Source organism: Stylophora pistillata, chromosome 9, assembly GCF_964205215.1.
Source record: "Stylophora pistillata chromosome 9, jaStyPist1.2, whole genome shotgun sequence".
NCBI lineage: Eukaryota > Metazoa > Cnidaria > Anthozoa > Scleractinia > Pocilloporidae > Stylophora > Stylophora pistillata.
Genome location: NC_142527.1, coordinates 29,708,330 through 29,720,505, shown reverse-complemented (window position 1 = coordinate 29,720,505; position 12,176 = coordinate 29,708,330). Strand labels below are relative to the sequence as shown.

Below are 12,176 nucleotides of genomic sequence, written 5' to 3'. Positions count from 1 at the left end.
GCCAGTATAAGCTGCGGTTAGGCATTTTCTTAATATTGTTGATTTGTTGATAAAAAAAGGCTGCTTAAAATACATCGAGGTTCAATATTCCGCAGCCTTCAGGAACGAAAGTGGACAGGCTCGAGTCGGCGTAAATTTGCAATCACGCCACGTGGAACCACGAGGACGATTATCTGAAAACGAGTTGTTAACAAAGTGTTTTAACGAGTTGTTACTGAACAACATCTTCTATACTTCATTAAAACATTCATTTGGGATTGAAGTCTAAAATGAATGCAACGCTTAACGTGATTGAAAACTTCGCCCGCCAGTTGCAAGACCGTTCTCCTGCAACTCAAGCCACCGAGTCGTTCTTCATATTATTGATCAACTTTGTCTCCTTTGCTGGAAATCTTCTGCTGGGAATCGCTGTCATCAGAAACCCGAATCTTCGCAGCACTGTTCCAAACATGTACATCATAACCCTAGCTGTTGCGGACTTCCTCATGTCTTTGCTGGGAATTCCGTTTTCAGCCGCTTCTTTAATTGTTGGAAAATGGCCGTTCAGCAACTTTGTCTGCCAGCTTCAAGGATTCTGGATTCTTCTTATGTGTGCCGTATCGTTAGAAACTTTAGCTGTCACCGCTGTCAACAGATATGTCCTTGTCGCCCGATCCCGTGCTCTATATCAAAAAATCTTCACCTTAAAGAAAACGAAAATAACAATCGCAATTTTGTGGATCCTGGCTTTGTTTGCGCCCCTACCATACGTTGTTTTCGGCCACGAGTTTTTCTTTCACACTGGCAAAGTTTTCTGCGCGCACGATTTTGAAAGTTTGAATCAAGGATATGGGGCTTATCTGGTTCTTGTTTACGTGGCTATTCCCCTGATGATCATCATAACTTGTTACACAAAAGTATTTATAGCGGTGCGTAAACACAACCTTCACTTTCAACGCAATCAGCGAAGAAGACAAATGGATCAGCTATCTGACAGTGGGCTATCCGTCGAAGAAGTGAACATTACCTACATTCTCTTTGCGGTTGTAATAGGTTTTCTAACCTGCTGGACTCCTGTCTTGGTGATAGATATGGTCGATTTTATAAACGCCGACTGGAAACTAAAACGCCAAGTGTATGTGAGCTACACTTGTTTTGGATTTTCCAGCACTTCGTTAAACCCCGTCATATACGGCATCATGAATCGCTCTATTAGAGCGGAGTACTTCAGAATTTTTACTTCCTTGAAAAATTTTTTTGTGATGCAAAAGATGTAATCCAGCCGTTGGTCGATGTAGAGGAGGATCTCTTTCCAAACTTATTTTGGAAATGGGGACCTTCCTTTTCCCAGTGATTCCTGTACATAGAAGATCAGAAAAGTAAAATCAAACGTGATTGTATACATTACGCTTCGTGTGTTAAAGGAAGGAGGTGTAGCTGTTGTGTATTTAGTCTACGATGTACTTTGTCGGCATAGCACAGTTAAACAAACAGAGTAAAGAATTGGCTCAATCACTATGTTAATTTAAGATATAAACAGAAGCTTGCTGATTTCAGACAAGAAAGTCAAGGAATAAAAACTCAGCTAAACCTATCTTGACCTGAAATGGCTTCAACCCCGGCCTAGAATTAGTTTCTTTTTAACTCCTGTTAGTATCCGGCATAAAATGTCGCCTTGAAGAATGTACGCTCAGTGCCAAAGGCCGGCGTTCTTCTGAAGTCATGCGAGCCACACAAAAGACAGGAACAAATTGAGTAGTTTCCAATATTGGCCTTGCTCTTTAGGTTACATCTTTCACGATATTCAGATCACTTATGATCTAACAATAGCTATTCCGCCTTAGTTTCGAGTTCTGCCACGTAGATCGGAGAAATTGTTGTGCTTTTTCAATTTTACTATCTAGAAAAGAGAGAAAGCAAAGAAAAGGAAAGATGGAAAGCACGAACTGAGAACGAGCACTTGTATACACTATGGGCACGAAATCGGGTATTACGCTTGAGAGCTTTTTAAAAAACATACCCAATAAGTCTGTCTACGCTTGCAGCAAGCTCTTCCATGCCATACTTTTATGACGTAACCCACGTTCACGGAAATGTCTGAAAGCGGTTTGATTTGCCGTTACAACTGAGTACACACCTTCATTTCCGGTGAACTAGCTTTCAGATATATTGCTCGTGTAAAGAACTGCGTTCCATATTATTTCAGAATTCTCTCGACTATAATCTTGTATCTCTCCATCCGGCGGCCCCACCCTGGAGCACCACAGTTTCTTTATTCTTTTCACAAAATACCTTGGTTTTCTCGACTGAGTTGATTGGCCTCCATATAAAGTATCTACAGCTGAAGTTTCGAGTAGCAGTACGTCAGAGCGACTAGTAATTGTTCCCTCATGCTGGAGTGAGTAGTGTCGAATAATACTTGGCAAGAGCACACGAAGGGCTCCTCTACATGATATGAAGTAGAGGAGATTATTATCAAACTACACTTCGTAGAGTACAAATAACGCCATAGACGAGTACAAATATCACGCGGTATTTGTACTCTAGAGTACCGGTTAACTCTCTCGCATCGCGCAAACGAAGAGTTGAATTGTAGTAACGAAAAAAAAATGGCGGACAATTTGAATCTTATTTCCGACGACGAAGAGTCAGAATGGCTGACAAATATACATCCGAGTTTATTAGATGAATCAAACGAAGAAAAACAGCTAGACGACCTAGAAATTTCTTGCTTTGTTGAAGAAAATAGAAACAGCAACACGACGACGGCATATGGTATTTCGTGGACTGGACTGGACTGGACTGGACTAGTAAAACGCGGACTAGTGAAGCGCGGACTAGTAAAACGCGGACTAGTAAAACGTGGACTAGTAAAGCGCCGACTAGTAAAACGCGGACTAGAAAATCGCGGACTAGTAAAACGCGGACTTAACAACGACAACAACAACAACAAAAAAATTTCTTACGAAGGCGATCACAAGACTTAATGGCGAGCCAATTTAGAGAGTGACAATCCCTGTTTGACCTTTGAGCTACACATGGGTTTGACATGCACCAGATACAAACGAATTTATAAGTTTAGGCTAAGAAAGAATTTTATTCAGCACCAGTTCAAAATCCTAAAATACACTTTCGCCGTAAATTTCACGGCAGAAACGCAGGAATTCGATGAATAAAAGACGCATTAAATCTCCTTGTGTCTAGGTAGAAAGAGTCTCATTGACTTCAGCTTTTCGGTGGAAGAATAACCGATTTAGACACGCCATTACAGAAAACAAACAAGCAGACTGACAACTCCAAAACACATATTCGCATTCACTTACAATTTGACTTTCCGTGACATTTTCAAACGGAACAGAGGTAAATCTTCGAAGATTAATCGTCGTTGGAAATGAAAAATACTTTCCGTAAGATCTCTGTTTCTCTCTTTACGAGAAAATCGTCGCCTGATCAGTAAACTTGTGTGTGTTTGTCATACCAGTACTGCTGTTTCTTCAAAAGCGTATGCTTCTTTTACTCTTCAATTGACAGGTGTCACATCTTGACAGTTACTGTTCAAAAAAAATGTTTAAAATTTTGTGCGGAGGCCTTTTCACTACCTTTACAAATAAAAATGTTTCGGCGAAAGCTTTCTCTTTAATTTGAATAAAGTTTGTCTTCTTTATAACTCACTTGCTATCAAATTGTTAAGTTCAAGGAAGATTTTCCCGTAATTAAACTCGTAATTGTAGCCCTAAATCATTCGGGTTCTTCAAATTAAAGAGAAAGCTTTCCCCGAAACATTTTTATTTGTAAAGGTAATTAAAGGCTTCCGAGCACACTTTGAAAAATTTTTTTGATGAGTAACTGTCACGATGTGACACCTGTCAATTGAAGAGTAAAGAAGCATACGCTAAACAGCAGTACTGGTGTGACAAACACACACAAGTTAAATGATCATACGACGATTTTCTCGTAAAGAGAAAAACAGAGATCTTACGGAAAGTATTTTTCATTTCCAACGACGATTAATCTTCGAAGATTTACCTCTGTTCCGTTTGAAAATGTCACGGAAAGTCAAATTGCAAGTGAATGCAAATATGTGTTTTGGAGTAGTCAGTCTGCTTGTTTGTTTTCTGTAATGGCGTGTGTAAATCGGTTATTCTTCCACCGAAAAGCTGAAGTCAATGAGACTCTTTCTACCTAGACACAAGGAGATTTAATGCGACTTTTATTCATCGAATTCCTGCGTTTCTGCCGTGAAATTTACGGCGAAAGTGTATTTTAGGATTTTGAACTGGTGCTGAATAAAATTCTTTCTTAGCCTAAACTTATAAATTCGTTTGTATCTGGTGCATGTCAAACCCATGTGTAGCTCAAAGGTCAAACAGGGATTGTCACTCACTAAATTGGCTCGCCATTAAGTCTTGTGATCGCCTTCGTAAGAAATTTTGTTGTTGTTGTTGTTGTCGTTGTTAAGTCCGCGTTTTACTAGTCCGCGCTTTACTAGTCCGCGCTTTACTAGTCCGCGCTTTACCAGTCCGCGCTTTACCAGTCCGCGTTTTACTAGTCCGCGTTTTACTAGTCCGCGTTTTACTAGTCCTCGTTTTACTAGTCCACGTTTTACTAGTCCGCGCTTTACTAGTTTACGTTTTACTAGTCTAGTCCAGTCCAGGAATACCATATGCCCACGACAACGCACCAATTCCGTTCCGCTTCGCATACTTCTGTCACGCACTCTCCGTGGATAAATATCCGTGAAATTCGCTCGCACTGAAATAACAGTTTGGCGTGTTGGATAATAAATAACTTATTAGTCGTTTTGTTGTGAAGTATCGCTGAGTACTTTTACTCGTTTGACTCGCCCTACGGGCTCGTCAAAATACGGCACAACTCGTAAAAATACTCAGCGATACTACACAACAAAACGTCTAATAAAATATATTTACTCGATTATATTAGCTGGGCCTGAGGAAAATAATTGTCTTGGTAACCAGACCAAGCAACAGCTGTGTAGCTCACCAATGCGAGAGACTTTTCGTTCCCAGATCTCTTCAGTTCTGATTGGCTGCGGTTTCTTGCGAAAATAACTGCGCGTTGAATGAAAAGACTTATGCGCAGAACGCCATCTTGCTTTGCGAAAGGAAAGAAGATCGGTGTATGAATTTATTCGCGTCTGGGTCCTTGTTTCCTGGCTCAAGTTCAACTGTATTTCGGATTTTTTATTCAAAATAGGAGTGAACTGTCTAACGGCACAAAGGTGAGTGTTTTTCTGTTTCAATTATAACCTTAAACCTACTACATCATCATTTGATGACAGTGGTTGCTGTCGCCCCACATGATTAATCGGTACCTCGATTTATTTGGATGATTTCGCGTGTTTTACTTATTTAGATCGTTTATCTTGGAGTGCAGGAACTCTCCTGCAAGCGTCAAAAGGGGATTTACCTATGTATAAAAGCACTTTGAGTTAACCGCGGGTGAAAAATTAGCTTGGTTCGCTGTAACTGGTAGAAAATGCCGTCCACTGTAAATAATTTCAACATCAGAGACGTCTGGAAAAACAACATGGAAGAAGAGTTTGCCAAAATAAGAGATATTGTAGAAAACTATCCTTATGTAGCAATGGTAAGTGTGGATTATTTCGTTTTGCCTCGTCTTGGAGTAAACTGTTTGAAAAATGAATAATTTTCATAGTGAACATCAACAAATGGTACAAAGACCTTTGAGTAAAGTATTGGTGTACAGAAGACATGATTAGATGTGTTTGAAAACAAGACCACAGTCATTGTTTTTATTTGAAAGGAATCTCTAGTAGCTATTATTATTAATTTCTTATGTTTTATGTCTTATTATGGGTTCTTTCTCTTCTAATGTAAATCCTAGCTATTTGTGAATGTATGTGTATACCTATTTCTATCTATTTATTTACCTGATTTTAATATTGATGTATTTTGGTAAATTTTATTGTAAGTTATGCAATCTGCTCCGATTAGCGTTGCTACATGCGGGTTGTATAAATTTATAAATCTGTTAAATTTGTTTTGTTGTTATAATAAATGTGTAAATGTATTGTGTGTGTGTATGTGAATCCTCTACTGTGGGGACTTTGTTTAGACTAAGTTACAAAGACCTTTGAGGTAAGCATTGATGAACAGAAAGTCATAATTAGATATGTTTGGCACCTTTAACCCTAGCATTAGTAATAATATTCTCTATGCTGTTCTCTTTACATTCCTATGATACTGACAAAGAGAATCTATTTGAAAATCAGGAGATTCCTAAATTGGTGTTCGTTTCCGTTTTTCTCATGACCTGTACATTTGATTCAAGGGTGACAATGTTATGAGAAATTATAAGACAATCAATCCCTAGGGCTTAAGAAGTCTTGACTAAAAGGGGAAAGCTTGCATTGTTAATAAAATGTTTTTATCTTAACCATACAAAGCCAAATTAACCAGACAAACATATATGATTATTCTATTGCCTTAATTTTTTTTTTTTTTTAATGGTAGGACACAGAATTTCCAGGTGTTGTGGCAAGACCCATTGGAGAGTTTCGCAGCACGTCAGAGTATCAATATCAACTTTTGAGGTGTAATGTCGACCTTTTGAAAATCATACAGCTTGGCTTATCTTTTTATAACGAGAAAGGACAACAGGCACCTGTTGGAGCTACTCGCCAGTTTAACTTCAAGTTTAACCTGACGTAAGTTACTTTCTTCACAACTGTGTTATAAATCATGGATGCAAAGTTTTTTGCAAGCTTGAATATATCTTAGGTGAGGTCTGCCTATCTCTACCCAAGAGAAGAAATGGGTCTTGAAAAGTAACACAGAAACTGAGGTAGTTACCTTAGGTGTTTGAGTAGGAGAAATATTTGGCATCTAATTAGCACATAGGCTATTTTTAATCATTATTCTTGTTTCAAAGTTTAAAGAGCTTGTTTTTACAACAGATGATGATTCAGATATGTATACCTCTTTGACATGTGAAAATATGATAAAAAAGTTTTGTGGCTGTCAGAAACCTATCATAATGGACAACTGGCACAAAATTTTACAAATGAACAACTTAGACCGTATTTATTTAATTTATTTATTTTACAATTATTTACTGCAGTGAGGACATGTATGCTCAGGACTCAATAGATTTACTCAACCGAGCAGGTATCCAGTTTAAAAGGCATGAAGAGGAAGGAATTGAAGTGAATGACTTTGCAGAGCTTCTGATAACATCAGGTCTCATACTGACTGAAGATGTCAAATGGCTCTCATTTCACAGGTAAAGAATTTTAAAGAAATTTTTGTGAGAAAGAATTTTAAAGAAATTTTTGTTCAGTGTTGTGTACTTTTCTCATATTTACAAGGTTTTTTATGAAATGATGTTTTCAAAACTGATTATTTGTATCACTGAATTGAATCTTCCATTGAGTAAGATTTTGAGCTTTACCTTACATAAAAATTTCCATGTCTCATCTTGATTTTCTGGCTAAATTTTGCTTGTCAGTGGTTATGATTTTGCATACCTTTTGAAAGTGGTGACAGCACAGAATTTGCCGAGTGAAGAATCAGAATTCTTTGAACTACTGAAGATCTACTTTCCAAACATTTATGATGTTAAATACTTAATGAAGAGTTGCAAGAGTCTCAAGGGTGGCTTGCAGGAAGTGGCTGAATTATTAGAGGTATACCTATATAAATTATAATTAATTATTTTATCATAGCTCATTCAAGTTGTAGCTATTATGATAATCTCTTTAACCCTTTACACCCACTCTCCACTGTGTTCCGTACACATTTTCTAAGGTGCTGACAAGGAGAATTTGTTTGTTTAGTTGGTGATCATTTCCTTTATTCATGTGGAGGCATGGTGGCCTCATGGTTGGTGCACTTGACTCCAGATCGAGTGGTCCGGGTTTGAGCCCTGGCCAGGGACATTGTGTTGTGTTCTGAGGCAAGGCACTTTACTCTCACAGTGCTTCTCTCCACTCAGGTGTATTAAATGGGTACTGGCAAATTTAATGCTGGGGGGTAACCCTGCAATGGACCAGCATCCCATCCAGGGGGGGTAGAAATACTCCTGGTCACTTCATGCTACAGAAACCGGAGTTAAGCGCCGGCCTGATGAACCCAAGTAGGCTTTACCTTTTTACTTTTTATTTCCTTTATTCTCGTGACCATAATATTTGATTCAAGGGTGATATTTTAAGGAGAAATTAGATGCTAATCACTCTTAGTGGTCGAAGGGTTTAATGAGCTTTCCTGGGAGCTTATATTTTACCAACCATGTCTTGAGTGATGGGAAAGGGAAGTGAAACAGAGAGGGGGTTGTCTAATACTTGATCAGAGCCAATTTAAAAATTTTTAAGGGCATAATTATAAAAAGGCAGAGAACATTGTGGATAGATATTGATCATCTTGTTATGAGTAAGAGACAATGGAAAAAAATCTGAGTTCCTCTGAAGAATTCAAACCTAAACTTCTATAATGTAACACTCTATCAGAGAACAATATGCAAAGGTTTCTGGGTTAAAGGGTATTAAAGCGCAGAATACTTAGGGTTGGGGTTTGATTTTCAGCAAAAGGATACATCTCAGGAATAATAGGACAGTAAAATGCCCGTGCTTCATTTCTTTTAGCTTGAAAGAGTGGGACCCCAGCACCAAGCAGGTAGTGACAGCCTCTTAACAGGAAATGCATTTTTTAGAATGAGAGAGGTATGTCATGATTTTTATAGTTACAACAAAGAGGAAAACTAGGTGCTAGCTGAAATAAATGCTAAAATATCTTGAGACTTAATTCATCTAGGAGGTGCTCCTTGTTTTACACCATATGCACTGTTTAACATGGGCTTATTTTTAAAATTTTGCACTCAAATCAAGTGGCCCATCTAGTTTTAGCTTATCCCTGTCTCTCTTCTCCCCCCCGCCCCCACCATCCCCCTCCCCTAGGCTTTCCTTGTGACTTGGCTTTTACCATTCTATACTCCTGGGTCCTGGTTGGAAAGAGACAATGCGAGAATAAAGTGTCTATGTCATATTGTCTTGGCAAACAAAGAGTCCAGCCTGTTAACCATGAACCCTTTCACTCCCAAGATCTCATTCATAATTCTCCTTACTGTCTGCTTTACAATTCTTATGATGTTAGTTTGGAGAATTTGGTATTGGATCAACCAATAATCTCATTGATATACCGGTATCTCTTTATTCACATTGCTTGTCTGCTTGATATTGTATTGATATGGTAAGGAGAAATTCTGTCTTTGTCACTCATGGGAGTGAAAAGGGTAAGCCAATATGCATCTCCACCATGTGAGAATTTATAACAATATAAATGGAGAATTAAGTGCAGGAGGCTGTAAGAAGTCACTTAAATCTTCAGTTACCCTCTCTCTGGGTTTGTCCCACTGAGGACAGTATCTGATCAGAACTAATAAAGAATTTGATTGAAGCCTTTTGAAATTTTACTCTGCAATTTGTATTCTACAGATGTTTTTTGAGGATAATATAGATGATGCAAAGTACTGTGGACACCTTTATGGGCTGGGTACATCATATGTGAATGGAGGACAAGCATACAGTGGGCCGACTTCCAACAATAATTCCAATTCATCCTGATGCTAGCTACTGAAGGCTGCCTCGTGCAGCTCTAAATCCAACAGGTTGTAAATCTACATTTTAACCAGGCACCCCAATGTCCTTTTCCTTTGGGGAATCTTAATGAGATTTTTAACTGTTCTTGAGTTGCTTTGCCAGCATTCCTTTTCCTTTTCATTAGTGGAAGATTTTTTAAGGTGACCAGTTTAGCAAGGACAAAAACTGCACAGTTTTGTCAAACAGCCTCTATGAACCAGCAAGCAGATAAGTGCATTTAGTTGGAACTCCCTAATACTAATAGTTACCCCATATTTCAAAGTTTGAGAAGTATGAAGTCTAAAGCCCAAGAAACAGGTTTGTTTTAAACTTGCTTCTTTTGCTTCTGTGTTAATTTATTTACTCTACAAAAATAGCAACACTGAATTCAGTTTATCACAAGTTGAACTATTAAGATTTTTTTGGGCAGTTTTTAATACAAAGACACTTAAAAGATATTTAGTATTTTTATTTTTAGATTTTCATGTAGAATAATTGGACAGGAATATGGATAGTGGCAAGTAAAGTTATGCAGGAGGACTAATTAAGATCTTTTTTAAAGTTTTTTAGATCTGATGTGATCATTGTAAAAGACACATGTAGATATATATTGCTCTGTATACATGCGCAAGTGCACTTTCGTTTTAAGATTGAACTGATTAGGTTAGTTTCTCCACAGTCTTTCCTCTTTTTGTGTTAATGACTCTTTCTATTTACAATTGATAGGCAAGCATAATGCAAGTTACTGTATATGGAAATGAAACAATTTCAAATCATTTTACAGTGAATGCAGGATTTGGTTTTTCACAAAAATGCAGTGGTTATCGTGCATTGTGAAGGAATATCATCTAAAGAAAAAAAAGGAAGCAATTTGTTTTCAGTCTTGATGAGTCTACCTCCTTTCATCTTTATGGAAAAAAAGCAACATGGTAAGAAAACAAAATAGTAACATGGCAGGACCCTTGCAAAAATCAAGCAAGTCCCAGTCTTTACCAAGTGGGAGTGCTTGTTTGAAATCTTATTTCTTAACACTAGTGTAAGAGGTTTGTTCATTGCTAAAGCGTGCACTTATAGATATATATCAAGTCTTGTATGTAGTAGTATAGGAGATTTTGCAACTAAAGAAAATTGTTATTAAAGTTAAACGTTATGCCAATGATACAAGGAAATCCTGGTTCTGTTTAGTTATCTTGATTATTAAGGTGGCTGAACACAGTTTTTTCGTGTGCTTTTGCTGATGCAATTCAGTGCACGCACAAGGATTGCAAAAAGCAAACATGCCGTCAATAGATCAGTTTTATTTACTCAACACGTATCTGCACTATCTGTGCTATTTTTCTCTATAGTTGGCACAGTGTATTGAGGGCTTTAATCTTTTATTACAACGACATGTTAGAAAAGTTAACGGTGCAAAGAACCCAGCAATTCTCAGCTTTTTTGCTGCTACCGAGAGAACCCAGTTAAATGCAGCGCATGCATGGTAAGTCAGAAAATTGCAATTGAATGGAAAATTGCTTTCTTGGAAATATGCCTATTTCTTGAGAACTCATGAGAATTTCATGAAATTTGGCATGAAAATACTTTAGGACATAAGTAACTGGAGTATTGAAAACAATTGATTTTTAACAAAGGAAATTCTAGATAATCAAGTGAACCTTCAACAAGGGATAATTAAAGATCTCTCTGTTAATTTGTTAACTTGTATTGTTACAAGCTCGTTCCATGCAAATTATAAAGAAAAACTAATGACTAGATTTTCTACAAATGAACAAAACCGATTTTAAATGCCTGTTTTTATTTATTCATGTCGCCATGACAATGGCACATACGTCAGCTTTACTATAAAAAAAACAAAGTTTGCATTAACTTGCTTGCTGCCAGTTTTGGCAACTGAGAGATCAAGGGTTTTAGAGAAAATGGTGAAAGAAACACAGATATCAAAAACTGTGTTCAGCCACCTGAAGTCAATAAAGATTATTGTATCACTTTAAAGTAGATGTCCACTCCAAATACTCTTTTTACACATACCATCCACAATCATCACATTCCTGAAGATTATGTGGGCAAGATAATTGCTATGGGCCAAACTCATTTTAGAGGTCTCTGGCTTAGTGGTAGACCAGTGGAACCCATGGCTTAAATTCAGCCCAACACCACTCTGATTGTTCTGGAATCTGGAAGCATTCAATCCCATGTACTTGGGATAGAATTCAAGACAACATTTTACATGAAACCTTATTTCAAACAGCATTCAATAGTGACAGGAGGGAAAGTTTTTCTTAGCACTAAAATAAAAGTTTCAAGCTCTGGATGAGGTTTTCACTTTACAAATGGAAAAAAATTAATAAAGAAAATGAGAAAATCAAGTTGGAAAGTAGGTGAAAAGGGTATGGCACTCTGGCTGCTTATACCATTCCGTCACCGCTAGGTAAATTTAGATCGTAACGAATGTCCACCTTATGGTTATTACGTTCAATTGGTAATTTCAGTGACATGAACACCACAACCATAATGAAAGTCAAGCTATAAATAAATGGGTCTTGTTCTTGGAGATTGTATCTTCACTACTACCATTACTCTCTCA

At 37.6% G+C, this 12,176-nt stretch overlaps 2 protein-coding genes across 2 annotated transcripts; both read left to right on the top strand.

The window, feature by feature from the left end:
• The first annotated feature begins 269 nt into the window (after positions 1-269).
• Positions 270-1,573, top strand: LOC111338996 (melatonin-related receptor). Its single transcript, XM_022945574.2, has one exon. It carries the CDS (start codon positions 270-272, stop codon positions 1,254-1,256), a length of 987 nt encoding a protein of 328 aa, XP_022801309.1. The 3' UTR covers positions 1,257-1,573.
• Positions 1,574-5,059: 3,486 nt separating this feature from the next.
• Positions 5,060-12,143, top strand: LOC111339208 (CCR4-NOT transcription complex subunit 7). The gene is made up of 7 exons (XM_022945806.2): positions 5,060-5,218; positions 5,353-5,586; positions 6,474-6,667; positions 7,081-7,242; positions 7,468-7,645; positions 8,600-8,677; positions 9,449-12,143. Exons 2-7 carry the CDS (start codon positions 5,476-5,478, stop codon positions 9,575-9,577), a joined length of 852 nt encoding a protein of 283 aa, XP_022801541.1. The 5' UTR covers positions 5,060-5,218; positions 5,353-5,475; the 3' UTR covers positions 9,578-12,143.
• The last annotated feature ends 33 nt before the right edge of the window (positions 12,144-12,176 follow it).